Source organism: Nelusetta ayraudi, unplaced genomic scaffold, assembly GCF_046127955.1.
Source record: "Nelusetta ayraudi isolate G7.1 ecotype Tasmania unplaced genomic scaffold, CSIRO-AGI_Nayr_v1 ptg000173l, whole genome shotgun sequence".
Lineage (NCBI taxonomy): Eukaryota > Metazoa > Chordata > Actinopteri > Tetraodontiformes > Monacanthidae > Nelusetta > Nelusetta ayraudi.
In genome coordinates this window covers 674344-691888 of record NW_027466222.1, presented here as the reverse complement: position 1 = coordinate 691888, position 17545 = coordinate 674344, and the positions used below count along the sequence as shown (strand labels likewise).

The 17545-nt window shown below is 42.3% G+C and overlaps 1 protein-coding gene and 1 long non-coding RNA gene across 2 annotated transcripts; one reads left to right on the top strand and one right to left on the bottom strand.

The window, feature by feature from the left end:
• Positions 1-2676: 2676 nt before the first annotated feature.
• Positions 2677-11537, bottom strand: LOC142880790 (guanine nucleotide-binding protein G(i) subunit alpha-1). Its single transcript, XM_076014727.1, has 9 exons — positions 11018-11537; positions 7879-7921; positions 6950-7091; positions 5721-5878; positions 5495-5623; positions 4973-5102; positions 4717-4870; positions 3860-4052; positions 2677-3765 (listed from the first exon to the last, which is right to left on the bottom strand). The coding sequence occupies exons 1-8, from the start codon at positions 11133-11135 to the stop codon at positions 3862-3864; spliced, it is 1065 nt and encodes a 354-aa protein (XP_075870842.1). The 5' UTR covers positions 11136-11537; the 3' UTR covers positions 2677-3765; positions 3860-3861.
• A 5210-nt stretch (positions 11538-16747) lies between these two features.
• LOC142880816 (uncharacterized) lies at positions 16748-17244 on the top strand. The gene is made up of 2 exons (XR_012925468.1): positions 16748-16989; positions 17094-17244. It is a non-coding gene; the product is annotated as an uncharacterized LOC142880816 (long non-coding RNA).
• The last annotated feature ends 301 nt before the right edge of the window (positions 17245-17545 follow it).

Here is a 17545-nt window from a genome sequence, read left to right as displayed (position 1 = left end):
GAAAGAAGAGGATATTGCTTTATGTCATCATTATAGATAGGAAGTAATGAGCACCCTGAAGCAGACTGCCGACGGCAGACGGCAAAAATACAATAACAGGAGGCAGCCTGTGCTCTCAAAAAGGGAATTTCAATAGAGCTTATATGGATTTAGCTCAGTGCCTCCCTCATTGACACCCTGCTTTGAGCATTATTTGCTGCTAGGGAAGAAATGCACACTAAGTTGTTTTTAGAGCTCGCCAAAGACATTGCGTGTGCGTGTGCATGCGCTCATGCGTGTGTGTGGGTGTGGGAAGCTGTCGCCTTCATGCAGTTAGTCTCCTCTCTTAATAATCCATATTTCATTTACAGTTTTAAAACCCCCCAGACTACAGAGTTATATTATCCTCATTTGATATTCAATAAGACACTCACATTGTTTGTCTGACATTTTAACATTCCCATACTTAACAGACTGCATAATGACACAACAGAAGGAGGCTGGAAAAGCAGTGAAAAAAAAAAATCTGTTTCAAACATACAGACGCACACACGGAAGAAGTTAATTAGACTGAGTCACTTAGGGGAATTAGCAATTAAATCATGTTGGCTGTTTCTTCAAGCTTACAAGGAAATGTAATTATGCCATGAAATTCATGATGGCAGCATGCACCTGTAGGAAATCCAACGCAGGGCTCTACCAACAAAAGCCCAGATGAATACACATTGACAATTATGACTATTGTCGATGAGATGCTGGAGTACAGACATGCACAAGTCTGGTTTTCACAGCCAAGTAGTTGAAAGTGGTTCTAGGAAAGAAGAGCCAGACAATTTTACATCTTTGCAATGAGAAAGACACTTAGCTCCAGATGAATTTTCTCTCATCTGTGAGGAGAAGCAGCTTCAGGTTAGAGGGTGGCACAGTACTATCTATATCCATGCAAATGTATAGTTCCTATTTATAGTGGAAAGCCCAGACTGACTGGACGTCTGTGTGAGCTGCATCTTTAGGAATATGGATTGAATATTATTGGTTCAATTGACAGAAGTGCTGCCACTGTTTCGGTGAAGTGAGGTTCCTGTCACCCATACAGCACCATGTGGCTGCCTGAATGAACGTCTTAACCGAGCGCTTGGCGGTTACAGAAGCATGTACGTGCCCCAGAGGAAAGACTTGAAGTATCATCTAGAGAAGATTGCATTATATCAGCAGGTTGCGTAAAATGGAAAGTCACAATTTCACATGCGTTTCGTAAGAAAATGGTTCCGTCTTTATGCTCTCAGAGACCAGACTGCAGTCATGACTCCACTGACACGTCACTGTAAAATAAAAATAACAGCATCAGGTGACAAACACGTTCTAAGAAGTAAGCTATCTGTGATAATTTGCCATTTTCAAAGAATATCTGTACATAAATACACGGTTTGAACGTCACTCGGGTTTGTCTGATTCACTGTCACCAGTGTTACTCTTTCCTTCTCTCCTTTTCTCTTTCCTCGACTACACGCTCACATTAAAGAAGCTTCTCCTCGGCTCTCTTTGATCTTGAGGCCTCTGAGGATTAGTTTAATGACTTTGCAGTTGGCTTTTTCACAATGTACCCCTGAAATAGCGTCCTCTCAGCCAGTGCCTAATCATTGTGCTTGACTGGTGGTGGTTTCGCAAAAACTGCAAGACAGGAGTCAGCCAATGGCACCGCATTGACCCACTTCTCCGCCGCTGATGTTTGTTGGCAACATCGATGGTTTCTGAAAAGCATCTAAAAAAGACCCGGAAGGGGTTGAACAGGGAAATTCCTTCAGACTGACCCGTCCCGGCCGTAAAACTCACTGAACATGGGCAAAATTAATTAGTTCCAGCAGGTAATTTTTGAATGAAGATTTCATTAAAAAAAAAAAAAAAAAAAAAAAAGAGCGATGCATCATTGTCAGAAACAATCTGTGGTAATTATGTTAAAAGTGGTAATCGCATTTTCTTCACTTGTCTCCTTGAGGACCGTCAAGCAGCAGCTTTTGCAGTTACCTATACTGGCCGCTAGATGGAGCCACTCACATTCGCTTTTTCAAAGAAAGAAAGAAAGAAAGAAATGAAAATTAATTGCGCAGAATGAACGCCCTATGACTGAATAGATCTGTACAAAATTAGTTTTCTGTGTATAATGTTTTGATTTTTTTTTTTTTTTTTTTTTTTTTTAGTGTAACCATAGAAACTAGTCTGAGATCTTAGGCTGTATAACTATAGACACCTTTCAGAACATGGATGGTATGTATTGTTCCCAACTCTTCATTTTTGCTTGACTTCACAACCAGTTGCCTTAAAGCACACTACACTACTTCAACCTGCAGTTTAAATGACACAAAGATCAGCAGCAGAACTAAACAATTTAAACAAATGCAAAACTAGACTTGAAATAAAATGTTTGTGAACTGGAAGATGTTGGAAACCCAGAATGCAGCTTCCTGGACTAAATTGTCTGTCATCCCAGATGCAGAGGGAAGACAATCCATGGTGAACACAGTGAATTATTTACATATGCAGCCTTTCTTAAGGTCACTAAAATTGTCCTGTGTAGAAATGTATCCCAGACAATGTGACCGTGTCCTGAAATTGACTCTAATAATAATTCTACGTGCGTCCAGTAGCGAAACGTTGCTCTGTAAGTCGTTTGAAGGAAGACAAGCATTCAAACACAAATAAGAGGAAGAGTTTTTATTGCATAAGTTGCCATGGTTTTACCACAGCAAGCGCTTTTATTAACAAAATCATGGAGATTAGTCCACTACTGTGTCTGTCCAATGAAAACAGAGGGCTGGGGCTTCCATGGGGATATGTAACTTGAAACCATTGCAGATCAAAATCAATAACAGTAAGCTTGTGCTCAGTCACCTGTCAGTCTATCCACTGAACAAGACCTAAATGTGCTCCTACTGTCTGCTACAAGGCCGCCGTTGGCATCCTCGTTTTAAAGCTTCTCTTTACTCTGTGATTTTATCAGGAATGTTACAGTTTGTAGCAACATGTTAGAGAGAGACTTTTTTTTTTTGGTCCTTTAGAAAAATAAAACTTTAAAAGAGGATGACAGAGGAATAAGGTCCCTTTGTTTTTTATAATTTGCACACATTAACACACACATACTCTCAAACAACCCCTTTGACTCAATCAAAAACAAAATCCCACTTGCGGCAGAAATGCAAACCGCAAATCAGTGACGGTTTGCACGGAGCTCTCACAGTTATGTCAGAGTCAGAGTGAATTGGTCTTACAGAGTCACATGGTCAATCATGGGACACACAAAAAAAGAAAAAAGAAAAGATCAGAAAGCAATGGATAACATGGTGGCCGATGTGTGTTGCGGTGGCGTAACATCTATAAACTTCTAACGCAACGTTAGGAAGAAAACTGCAACTAAAGCACGCAAGGCACAAGCAACTACAAGTAACAGACAGAAAGTTTTTTTTTTTTAAAGCACAAAAAAAGAAAGTGAGAGAAAAAAAAATCAAGGCCCCCTGTTTATACAAAAAATGTAAAATATGATAGCAAGGTAAAAGAAGCACATTTTAAAACTGTGAAAAATCACCTGGACATAGACAGTTGTACAAATACTTTACACAAAATGTTTTTTCTACACACCATCTTTAAAACCTTTAGAGATGAACATAAGTTAATAAAAGGTTAAAAGTGACATTCTCAGCAGGGTCCATGAAGTGTTCTCCCGTTAGTGGCCCCTTGAATAAAGTCACCTGGAAAGTTGGCCACCAAGCTACCCAAACACAAGACGGGAAGCTGAGGGGGGGAACAAAAACAAAATGATAAATCCCATGAAACACGTGACTGTAGGAGAATAACGCTTGGGGCTGCGGGAGCGGCAGGGTCTGACCTTTAGAAGAGGCCGCAGTCCTTCAGGTTGTTCTTGATGATGACGTCGGTGACGGCGTCGAAGACAAACTGCACGTTCTTGGTGTCGGTGGCACAGGTGAAGTGGGTGTAGATCTCCTTGGTATCCTTTCTCTTGTTCAGGTCCTCAAACTGACACTGGATGTACGCTGCCGCCTCCTCGTAAGTGTTGGAGCCTAATAAAAGAGGTGGAACATTGAAAAATGGACCCTTTTTTGAAGAAGAAGAAGAAGAAGAAGAAGAAGAAAAGTCTCTCTAGCTCGTCAGTCAATGGCAAAAAATAGGATAAAGTTCCTTCTTTAAAGCTTCTGCTTGCTCCAACTTTTAAAAAAAACGTGCAAAATGTGTGTTTGTCTTTTATTTTCCCATTTGTATAAGGCACAACTAAGACAAAGCTTTATCAGGAAACTAAAACTGAGCAGGAGGCTGTAAACATAGGGCTAAATATTAGATTTCCATGACAGTTATTCATGGCTGGAGCCAAAGGTGACAAAACAAAGGTTCAAAAATGAGTAAAAAATAAGTAAAAAAAAAAAAACCAAACATCTGTGAGTATCATAACACACTGTAATACAAGCAGCCCACACAGTTCAGCAGCAGAGAGATTAGAGGAATGCTTGTCTCATCTGAGACTGTCCCGCCTTTGAGGAGCAACCAGGGCACAACTGAACATCTGAACTCCTTTTGTGTGCAACATCACTTGCTTTTGCAACACATCACTGAAGGAAAAATATGCTTCAAAAAACCCAACAAATCATAGTTTAATGCCGTGGGTCCAACCCACAGGAAGTGCACGATTTGCACGCCATGTACATGCACACGGCTGCACGTGCGTCTTACCGGCATATTCTGGGTAGCAGATAGTGAGAGGACTCTTCTTGATCTTCTCCTCAAACAGGTCCTTCTTGTTGAGGAAGAGGATGATGGAGGTGTCCGTGAACCACTTGTTGTTGCAGATGGAGTCAAACAGCTTCATGCTCTCATGCATCCGATTCTGGTGGGAGATGCAGAGAGGTCACAGTGAACTGCCCGCTGCTGTGCAAACTTTATTATTATTACTTTTTTGAAGATACGAGCCTAGACTTGTGTGTCTCACCATCTCCTCGTCTTCAGCCAGCACCAGGTCGTAGTCGCTCAGGGCCACACAGAAGATGATGGCAGTGACTCCCTCGAAACAATGGATCCACTTCTTCCTCTCTGAACGCTGTCCACCCACATCAAACATCCTGAGAGACGATCACAAGTTCAACACCAAACAAGTCAACCTCAAAATATATTAAGAAGTTCACTTTTTCACATTTTACATGCAGCACTTTTCTCCTTAATGTTTTTTTTTAAGAGAACAATTGAGACGCGCAACTATAAACATTTCTATTTCTAACTGCAAAAAAAAAATTCACAGCTACACAAAAACTTTGAACATAAAAAAAAAATCTTTAAAAATATCTAAGGAATATTTTTTTGAAGCTACAATCTGACAACCTTTTTATATGCACAAAAGAAGAGGGGAAACTTTAACCTGGTCTAACTGTGTCTTATTGGATAAATGCAACTCAGCAGCTCTGCAGCTGGACTGGTGCAGCTAAGCCACCAGATAAGCAAGAACAGCTGCGCTCACTTGAAGTGAAGATCCTTGAAGGTGAAGTGTGTCTCCACGATGCCAGTAGTTTTGACTCTGGTTCTCAGCACGTCCTGCTGGGTGGGAACGTAGGCGCCGCTGGATATCCGGTCCAGGTCGTTCAGGTAACTGTGGGAGGAGCGAGGTCACCACACAACCAAGACCAGGTTAGCCGGAGTGAAGATAAAGAATTGTTTTGGTGCACGTGCTGGAGCGGCAGACTCACTAAGCGGCCGAGTCGTTGAGCTGGTACTCCCGGGAGCGACTGAAGCAGGCCTGGACTCCTCCGTCCTTCCACAGCCGCTGGATGACGCCGGCCAGCTCGCCCGTCATGAACCCTTCCTCAGCCGACCCCGCCAACACAAACAGCTGCCGCGCATCGTCCTGCCAGGGAAGACAACAGCACCTCGGATATAAGTTGGACTCACTAGCTGCATTTCCATCACCCCTACAATTGCACAAAACCTAAATATGGCAATAGAAACTGGTGATGGAAACACATAAACATGGAAAACCTCTCAAATATGGCTAAAAGGTTTTGACGCTCTCATGAGTTGGTTTTTCCACACATATCCATATAGAGGTGTATGGTAAAAGTGTCATGGAAACACTTTTTTCGCATTGACAGGTCAATGGAAAGACCTGCAAATCTCAACTGCACTTTGTCGAAATTTTAGAAATATTGCTTTTATTTTGTAAAAAAAAAAAAAAAAAAAAAAAAAAACAACTGCCAAGGAAATACAGCTACTTTGAAATGAACATTTACAGAAGACCTGAGGGCAACAGACAAGATAACCTCCATCGAGCCTTTGCTGATTTCCACTTTAGGAAATTTGCTGCTAATAAATAAGAAAATAAATAAACATACATTCCCAAGTGCCAGAGCATAGCCTGCCATTTTATAACCGTGTAAGCAGTGTAAAAAAAGAAGAAAAAAAATATTTTTCTTTTCTTGTTCTTCGCGCAGACGGAAGAAACACTGTGTCTCAAGTACATCAGTGCGTGAACGTTGAACCATCCGGGCAGGAAGTGAAAGCAGGATTGGTCATGACGACAGAGGGCTCATAACACTCACGCCTAGGAAATGATTAATCCTTTTTGTGAAGGCAAAAACACCAAAAAAAGAAAAAAACTCAGAATGTGTTGATAAATTAAGACATGAAAACATTCAGCTTCCTGCTGCTGTTGCTGTTGTTGACACTTCAGCTAAGTGGAGTTCCTGGTTAGTTTCTCTGCAAAATGACTGCATGAACCAGAAGGACCGTGACCTCCGTTCTAACGTTGACTCCAGAATATTTCACTGCACTGTACAAGCGTATAGCGCCCCCGTGCATTGCGTGAGACAATTACCGATAATAATACACAACCAAAGAGACGCTGACAGCTTTCTGAGGCGCCCTTGTGCAGAAATACATGCGCAAACGGAGAAAACGCCAACTACTTCCTGTCACTCACGGCTCTGGCTGCATCAGCGAAGTCGATCTTGAGGCGCCCCATGGCTCTGATGATGGCGATGATGGACTGGATGGTGTTGCTGTAGACAACGGCCTTGTACTGCTTACATTCCTCCTCTGAGTAGCCAGCCTCGTGGATGATCCTGGCACAGCGAGACGGCACATGTCAGCATTTGTCTCCAAGGAGATTTGCAGGGGACACAGCCAGAACTACACACAGTGAATGTGATTCCAAGCAAAAAGCAATGACGTCCCTGACTTCACTGTGCACAACTTTGGGGACTCAGTGGGATCATTTGCTCAGCCTGAAACTATTGCACTTGCTTTACTCGTGCAGCTGACTGATTGTTTTTCAGGGCTCCAAAACGACGTGCAACAAATCAATACATCTTTAGTAGGAGCAAAATTCGTGGCAATATTTTTCATCTCTGCATAATTAGTAGGAATAAATGTGGGCTTTTTTTTCTTTTTTCTTTTTTGTCTTTGCACTTTGTGCTCGGAACCAAATGGGCTATATCATTATATATTTAAGTTACATACAAAAACAGTCATTTAATTGAAAAGGTGATGATGCAGCATGTTGGACAGAGTGGGTTGCCTGCTGTGCTGCTGCTGCTGTGCTGCTGAGTGCAGAGTGAGAATGCGAGTGTCCATTATGCTGGTAACAGTGACGAGTGAACACATGAATGATTTCTAACAGTGTGCGAATGAATGAACGGCTGCTGATATTCTCACCCGGTGCACTGCTGTTAGAGCAATGTCAGGTGATGTGGGGTGTGGTGTCATTAAATGTGTCACTGGCTTCTGATCTAATTGAACGGTAGCGGAAAGGACTCGGGCGCTCCGGTGATTTTCTAAACAAACACGTCCTGAAGTGTTACACTCAAAATTGCTGTGTCATTAAATGGGGTTTTGAATAACAGCACTTACTTCATCTGTTTGACAATTGTGCTTTTGCCAGACTCTCCAGCACCTGAAATGCAAAATAAGCATTATTTATGACACAGTAATATTTTTAAAACCTTAGACAAGCAGTTCTGCAGTTTTAATAAGCTCCTATATAAATTATTGAAAGCAGAAATGTGATGACGTAGCAAAAGGACAAACCTTGGAGGAAATTTAGGTTTTACTTTTGGCCACAGCGCTGCTTTAATGCCAATGTCCTTTATCATTTATTCTAAATCACCTTTCCATACCTGCCAGATGAATGATGAGAGAAAAGTGCTGCACTCAGTAGCTCCCCCCCCCCCCCCCACCACCCTAGAGCACTCAGAGTTCTGTTGCCAAGGTTGCATCACTGCATCATCCAGTCAAATTAACGATAAAGGTGAAGCCGGTGGTGGTCGTGTCCATTTCTCCAACAAGTGTCATTTCTATCTTCAATCCGCTGACAAACTCTGCTGCTGCTGCCGTCCCTAAATTATGCCCTAACCCCACCCACCTTTGTTTCTGTACCAACAGCTTCCAAGTGTTGCACACAAGTCAGTGTGGAGCTTCTTTCAAGAGGCAATGTGGGGGCAAAACAAAGAGCAGCGCCACAACCTCAAGCTGCCAAGAAACATGTTTTGGTTGACAGACAAATTGAACTACAACTTATGTTGTTGTCGCCTCAACGCTAAAATATTGTCACGGATTTGAAAACATGCAAAAGAAAAAAAAAAAGAAAAAGAAATGCGACGCAGCGTGAAAATGTTCCAAAAGATGCTAAACGACTGAGCCGTAATCACTGCACAAATCTCCCAAATGCCCTTAAGTTTAATTCAGGGTGCATCAGACGATAAACTGGCGCAGAACACTGAGATAAAGTGTCTCTGGCTCAGTTTAGCTGATGCGCAGAGCAATTGGATTAATCAACTAGATCCTCATGCCAATGAGATTACAAACAGCTTAAACGTCGCCGGGTTAGACCCACATGCTGCATGGGATTGGCGGCTCGCAATACAAACTGTCATATGAACCGTCCGAATTGTCCGAGATCAATATCAGGCAGTAAACAGGGCTGTGTCATGCAACAACATGAAATCAAATTCAATTCAATTCAATTTCATTTGATTTCAATTTAGCATTCAAATTACATTTGGGGGCACTGAGCACACTGGCGGTACAATGCAAATCTGCCATCCATTGAAAGGTTTGGCTAACAGGCTGTGAGGCAGCCGGCTCCCTGTGAGATACAGGCTTGTTTTCAGCTGAGCTTACAACATTTTAATTACCTTCCCTCTGCAGGGACGCTCAGCTCCCCAGTGACATAAAGAGTCTGTTTCGTCAATTCTGTGAGTGCCATTTGAGAAACAGTCAGGCACTCAGGACTCCCAGAGTCAACATTAGTGGCGGCAGCAGCACACACTTTTATTTCTAGACTAACACACCTCTGGAGGGGGGGAGGGGGGGGGGGCAGCTAAAACTTAACGGTCCAATAGTGAAAATCACATCAAATATTGGAGAGAATTCACATTGTTTAAAGTTGTGATAAAGTGCATCAGTTGAGTGATGGTCATTAGAACATTTAAAGGGGTTAAACTCAGGCAACCACATCTTCATTGCAACTTTGATCTCTTTGAACTCTACATCTTCATGAAACACAGTAAAAGGGCCGTCCAACGCTCACAGAAGAGAAAAGGTCGATTCGCCGTCACGCCACAGATCCACAAACCAAGTCCAGACGTCCCGTGCACGTTTGCGGGAATCGTGACAGGAAAGAAAGCTCAACCGTGAGAATTCAAATCAGGTTCACCAAAGAGGAGACTGCTGAAGGTGACTGTAGAGCGGATTGTCGCGAAACAGAGCTATGATAACTGATGACACACAGACTTGTCAAGGGTGTGTGAGGGGGAGGAACCAAACAAAAACATCCGTGTGAGGCCTGGGCCAGGTATCTCTCTGGCTTTCACACACCAGCTGTCTTTGTTGTATGTGTATGTTCAGATCCTTATTGCAGTCAGCCAGGGGGCAGAAGTTGCTATGCAACCTCTTGCCCATCTTCATCTGACTGCGACAACTGGCTATAACCAATGGCGAGCAACTATAGTAGGATTCTAGGATGAGATTCCTGGAAGCCGTACAGAATTCCAGATATGGCTTAAAACCAGTGGAAGGGCGTCATCTGTCGCTGTGCGCTGCACTGCTGGGATTCAAACGCAGTGATGTGTGGAGATCGATACGGCCGCTCTGCCACTCACGGACACGACTTTCCAAAGACAAAAGAGTTTGAGCAACATTAAACAGATGGCCCTTGTGGTTACCGGACTATTCTCGACATCCCATAAAACTAAACCTGTTGCAAACACAACTGAAAGAAATCAGTGCGGTGTCAATTGTGTGTTTAGACGTGATTTGCTCTTTCAACAAATGGTTTACGAGTTGGTTTTACCAACCTGTTTCCCCCCCAGCATAGATTCCCTCCGTTTCTCTCTCCCAACGCAACAAAAGTTGAATCTGTCATTTCGATCGAGTTGGGCTCATCGGCGGACTGTGATTGAAGCCGCACTAAGGCCTAACTTGCGTGTGTTTCTCTGTGTCAATGAAATGGAGGGTGTCGGCAGGGAGGTAGCTTATTAAAATGGTGTGATTGCGAAAACAGACGAAAACTTCTTAAACATCAATACCACAAAATATTGAAGGCCGATCTCTGTGAGCCGGAGGTAACCGATCAAAGCTTAGCTTCGGCTTCGCTAGCCTCGCCTTAGCTCGCCAGCTAATCGCAAAAAGCTAATTAAGCTAACAGGCTTAGCAGCGCTGCTGGGTAGTAGCTGCTTGCAGCGGTTAACTTATTTCACACAGCAGCACATTGGCGACCATTTAAATGGCAGCACGATTTCACACAAGACAGAAAAGTCAAAAGAGGAAGAAACTACTTTCTGTGCTAACCACCATTTGCATCGACTCAGACACCAACTGTGGAACTTGTTAGTTCGGGGGGAAAGTTTAGTTGTAGGTTTTGTAGCGTGAACGGACAAGAGAATATCACGTATTTTTCAATCGTACATTAATATAATTCGCAGAGTGGCGAGTAAATGACGCGACACCCCAAGCCTCCCTGGGTCCCTCCGTCCATCCATCTTTCTCTCACCGAGCAGAAGCAGCTTGACCTCCCGGGCAGCCTTTTCTCCGTCGTCCCGCAGATTCCTGTCGATCATCTTGCTGCGCTCCTGCGCCGCTTTGTCGTCTGTGCTCAGTGTACATCCCATCTTGTCTTTCTACCGTGGCCCCAGAGTAAAATAAATAAATCCGAATAAAAACACAATTTGGACTAGTCGTGCGCCGACATGCACAGGGCTACTGAGTTAGCATCCGCTGAGGAGGAGGAGGAGGAGGTGGAGCAGGAGGAGGCAGCTCGTCTCAACAGCACTTGAGATTCAAACACGCCCTTGTTTCGAACTCAAGCTCCACAGCTTTCGCCCGACACAAAATTGCCCTTACAAAATCTTTTCGAAATTATTTTAGCTCAGCTTTTCGCAAAAGCGGCTCCCGTGTTGACGTCGGAGCGAGTGGAAGGAGTGCGGGGAACAGTTTGTCTCAGTCACAAAGACAGGGAGGGAGTCGCCACAGTCAGACGGCCGAGCCGAGGCGCATGAAATTGTTCCCTTCCTGTTCTTTCGCACGACGCACCGCACCCGCTAAATTGCGCATGCGCGCCAGAGCAACAAGCCTTTTTCAAAAACGTTAATCGACTTAACATTTGGTAATGCAACGCCGTTATTACGAAGCCAAGTAAACGTGATTAATTACGACGAATTAGAGTATTAACCGTCTTGATGATTGGGTGATGCACAACATTAAAGTAGGAAGGTCTTCCTTTTAGAGTTTTGTGAAACTACAACAAACATTTGAGGGGGCGAGCGAGCAGCAAAGCTGAGTATGTTGCTTGCTCGTGAAATATCTGCCAGTTAATCTCCGATTTGACAGATTATTTTCATCTTCACTTCTGGAACATGTATGTTTACATTTAGGAGCCTGATTGGCAGAGCCTAATTCTCAGCACCTGATTGGTGGAGCAGCGTTATGTTCAGCAGGATATCCAGATTCTGCCTACCTATGGTGCTTTGATCATAGGGTTAAAGAAAACAAACATAAAAACGTTCTTTACTTTTTGTCCTTAGTGCTAACTATTAAATGCGTGTAGAATTACAATTATGGCATGTTTTTTTTTTATTATTGCATTTTCCTTCCAAATTGTGGTTGCTGTTTTCTGCGTGTGCTGATAAACACTCTGTGGATACAGACTCTCAGGCAACAAGTTAGGCAAATTGTGGCACATCTTTGTTTTGTTTGCATATATGACGCATGGGCAGCATTGTGGGAGGCCAGTATGAGTGCCTTGCCCCATGCCACTGGTGCTGATTTGCATTTCCAGCCTTTGTCCAGAGCTGTCACTTCTCAGTAACGTGTTTGCATGTGCAGCTTGTACAAACAAGCTACTCAAACAGGAGCACAGTCAGTGTTGAAATTTTCAGTTATTTAAGAACCTGTTAAACAAAATAAGTAATTATGCCTTTGAGTTCAGGACTGGCAGTGATTTTCCTCTGCAGATTTTTCCTGTATTCATCTTCATTTTCAATGACATGCCGATGCCAAAATTCATTTTGAAAGGATTTATTGTGCATTACACAATCTACCAACAGATGAACCTATTTGCTTTGAAATTGTTTTCAGCATGCTCTGCGTTAAGCAGAGAAATGGCACAAAAGAAGGAAACGGGGACAGAGCGATAGCGCCAACTCTCCACAGGTAATACAATAGAAAATAATTTCAGCAACAAAAGATCAGCTGCAGCATAGTTCTGCTTTCCTGCAGTGTTCCACATCCTTGTCAGGTGCCTTGTTGAAAGTACGCGCTGAGGTGAAACTTCCCCCATAACCACATCCAGGAATTCAAATGACCAGCAGATGATTGTGTGACTCGGCTTAAGGCACTCTAAGGCATGAGACACACAGAACATACATTTGAAAGCCAAGTGCATTAGAGAACAGAAACTGACAATAATATACTTATTATGAGAGGCTCACAACTGTCTAAATGTACTTAAAAATGATGGTTAAAAGCTTTGGAAACATTGGCCAAACATGGAGAACATTTACATTGACGTTCAGGTTCTCCAACTGAGATGCAGCCCATGATGATCTCAGGTGAACCCTCATGTTCTCCTGAGTTTGATGCATAAATGCGACAGGAGTGGGTTGAGATGCGGTCACAATCCATCCCCTCACTTTACATGTGATTTTCATCGCATCATGCAAATCCGAACCATATTTATTTTGCCTAATGCCCACTGGGCGAACATGGAAATATTTTTGACACATCAGCAAGGGAGGGGCTCGTCTCAGCGGTAAAACAAACCCACGTCAGTCAGCAAACAATAAAACAATAAAACACAGCACTTAGGTCAGGATGTGTTGGTTGGTTTTTCTGAGCAAAGGGGGGTGTTGCTAACACACACACACACACACACACACACACAAGACTAAACAGCTTTAAATGGTTTGACAATTTGATGAAGATGAAGCCTTCAATCATTGTGAGCCCTGATGCATAATGTTCTACAATAAAGAAGCCTCAGCAAAGCACCTGTGTGTTTGAAACACCATTGATTTTTGTGTTATTACATAATCAGCAGGTTTATTCTGCTCGACTGCACATGTGACATGTTGGCTGTGTGTGTGTGTGTGGGGGGGGGGAGGGCCGCTAGTTGGAGGAAGGGGTGTCAAGTAGTCAAGAAGGATATTTATAAACAATTCATGATGGCAGAGGCCACACCACCAGCTTCTACTCCAGGGTCACATGACTCACTGAAAGCACCTTGACAACGGAGCAAAAAGCTGATGGTGAGAGATTGGTGGATGTGTTTGAGGATTATTATTTTCTTTATAAAAGGCTGTTTGTCTGACAGAATCCACAACTGTTCAACCACTTCCAGTTTGAATTATGTAAAGTTAGTTATAGGTTTTTGGGTTATTGTTTTTTTCCTCACCTCCCTAACCCTAACCCTAACCCTAACCCTCATCCATCACAGCAATAGTAGACAGTTTTTATTTGCCATCCCATTCACCATTGGAGCAGCTTATGCTGTTAATTAATCCAAAACTCAATATATCTGCAGAAAGCATCATATTTAACCCTATGTTCACAGCCCGCTGCTAAAACCAGCCTTTTCCCCTGGTCGGCGACCATGACCCTGGTCTCCGAATGCAGATCAAACACCTTGCTGGCAGTCAGAAGAGGAGTCTCTGCTTTTTGTCACGTCACAGGAGGCAGATTTTTAGCACACACTTTCTGTTAAGTGGAGCAAGCAAAAAAAAAAAAAAGAAGAAGAAGAGTCTGGACTTTCTCCATTTCAAGGAGTTCATTTGGAGGGTAGAGTCAGAAATTCAGTTTCAGAAATCTAAAGTTCTAAAGCTCTTATATTAGACCACTAGATGGCAGTAATGTAATGAGGATTAAACAACCTAACGGAGGAGGACGTGAATCCTCCTCCGTTAGGTTGTTAAGCAATGTTTTTCACCCAGAAAAAGATCGCTACATAAATACACAAGATGTCTAAATATTAATGAGATGATATTTTTCATTGTTCTGCAGCCCTTAAATTAGATTTATGTGGACATTTACTAATGACTCATGTTTAATGTTAAGGTTAATGTGGATGAAGTGCAGGAATTACACATGCTGACTGTGTCCAATTAGCATATATTATACAATGCTTACTCTCTCAATGTCGAGGTTGATCATTTATTAACACATATTTTTTCTGTTCTGCTGATCTGCCCATCATGTATCAAACAGAGAACAAATGTCAAAAACAGCATTTTAATTGGACTTAAATCGGGATTGGTTGAGGGAAAGTCCGATTAGACATATCATTTGATAGATCATTGTTTATTTACACAACGATATATTAAATTATATTATGGACATCCTTACTTGGTTCAACAACATACGGCACATGGATATATTTTGTTGTGCATTCATTTTTCTGCATTAAGTAACCACACATTACCTCATAATGCTATCTACCATTCCATCAATTATTTGCTTGAACTTGTGTCAAGCGGAGACATAAGTGAGTTGAAGCAAGTAGTGGAAAAAGCACGAATGAGGAAAACCTTTTCCGTCGCATACAACCAAACCTTGAAAACATCTTGAAGTGAGTGTAAACACCCCACAACGTGTCTGATTTCAATCTAGATGTGAATAAAATGGCACCTGGCTTAGGATAAGCATAAGACAATCAAACCGTCAGTAGCTGACATCAGTCTATGTGAACCAGAATCCAGCTGAGCTCGACCACAATGTTGATTCCAATCCAGTTGTTGGTAAATCAAGAGAAACAAATGACATGAATCACAAAGGGACAAAATATTCATGCAAGACCCATCATCAAGTTTGTGAAGTGTAGCTGCATAATCAAGACGTCAAAAATTGTTCACCACCAGAATTGTGTTTCTCTGTGCCGCACTGTATTTTGCAAAAATGTTCCAGTGGTCTTGAAGACTGCATTTGAGGAAATGTCAGACGTGCTGTTTGAAAGGCTGCCATTGTGCGCGACCACTCTTCATTCAAACAGCTGCGGAGGCTCCAACTAGATGACCTTGTTTCCCTAGAGCCCTCAGGATTTGCTTGGTATAATGAAGTGGAGAGAGCTTCATTGTAAGCTGTTTTTATTCAGCGCACACGTCAGAGTTATGAAAACTTGAATGAGGCCGTCCTGACTTTGAGGACACCAAGGGTGTTTAGGGCATTGTGCAACAAATGGCCTACACACAGGTGAGATTGTTAAAAAAAAAAAAAAAAAAGAAAAATAGTATGAACGGGGAAGAAATCTAGACTAAAGCAGAGCCAGTGTAGTGTGAAAGTGAAACTCATGTATGTGCAGAGGGTCATGGCTTTTAAGACTCAGTGTAATAGCCACCAGATGCCCTGCAGCAGCACCTCCTTTATGGTGCCTGTCCTCCTTTCAACTCCAAACACTCTCACATCACTCCATGAATGAACAGACGTCACATGTCTCTCGCCCTGAGAAAACTCGTTCCGACCAACAGGATCGAGTCTCTGGTGAAGCCCTGAAAGATACCGAGACCTTCGAACAGCCCAGTCACCCATGCACTATCAAACTCCTTGACTCGGTGAGTGTAAAGCAACAGTCAGTCACTACGTCCAGACCTGACCTCACCGAATCAGCCTTCTAAATTATACATCCGGTGCCAAACATGCAGCACGTGACCCAGTGGAGCGGCTTTGTGAAAACAGCCCTGTTTTGACATTTCCATTGAAATCACAAGAACCAAATATGGCACCTCATTCCAAACAACACCACACCACAAATATCCACTGTTCGTCAAGGGGAAGAAATCCAGTTTCACACCAATTACTCTTTTGTTACGTACTGTCAGCGAAACGTCAAACTTCTTGGGTTGGCTTTAAAAATGTAACTCTAATGCAATATTGGTTCAAAATAAACAACAACAAACGCTTAGAGCCTTTAGATTAGTAATTGGCAGTAAGTGTGAAAAGCATTGTTGCGTTTCACACTTATATTCACAGCAGCATTCTAAACTTCACTCAGTCACTTCAGTCAGACAAAAGACCGAGTGTTTAACTCCCCAACGTTTAAAATGCATCCAATAACAGTTTTTAGAAGAGCTACTATGGAATTTATTGAGCTTTAAGTGGATCCAAAAAGGAAGACATGTCGTTTGCATGTATATCAGACTGCATTCAATATGTTTTATAGATACAGAAGATCATATTGTGTAGCACTCATAAACTCCTGGAACACTTTTAGGAACTGGCTCCAGTCACTTTTTTCTCACAACACCTCAGCCAATCAGAGACTGAGATCTGTAATCCTTCCTGTTTCCTGGGTGGTGGAGGAAGTGACATCACACACTGCTGTTCCATTTTTCACCAAGCCATCCACCTGAGGAGGCAAAACTTCTCTAAGAAAGTGTCTGTGCAACAAACCGGCTGCATAGCTTTCAGGAGAGACAAAAGACCACCCAAGCAAGGCTTTTGTCCTCCCTGTATGATTAATTTCCTTCCATGGAATTGGTGAGTCCCATCTAAATACTAGTATGGAAGCAGTCTAGCAACCATGCTAATGCTAAACCAACTGAATGCTAACAAACTTTTCCAACCACTCCACCACTTCACAGTACTATTGCTAAAAACCCGGATGTGTTGCTTGAATGCTGAGGACCATCTCCTTTGGCTGGACACTGGACACACTTTGGAAAACTGAAAAGAAACTTGGATTTGGGAGAGAGAAAGAACTGGACCCCATACTAGATGGCGAGCCACCCTTGGTGCCTTCTGATTTCCATTTATTCGGTTACTATTCGTTCAAGTAATTGAATGTCTTTGATTTCCAGAATATGAACGTATGATGTATATATATATATATATATATATATATATATATATATATGATAAGTTAAAAGGTGCTGTGAAAAGAATTGTAAAGAACATTGAATTGAATTGATTGAAAAACTACTAGTAGGACTTTATTGATTGATGAATTGTTTTGTTTTGCTATATAATTATTATTATTATTATTATTTATTTAATGGTTTTCCTATGACTGTTATCTTGAATAATTTCAAGCATC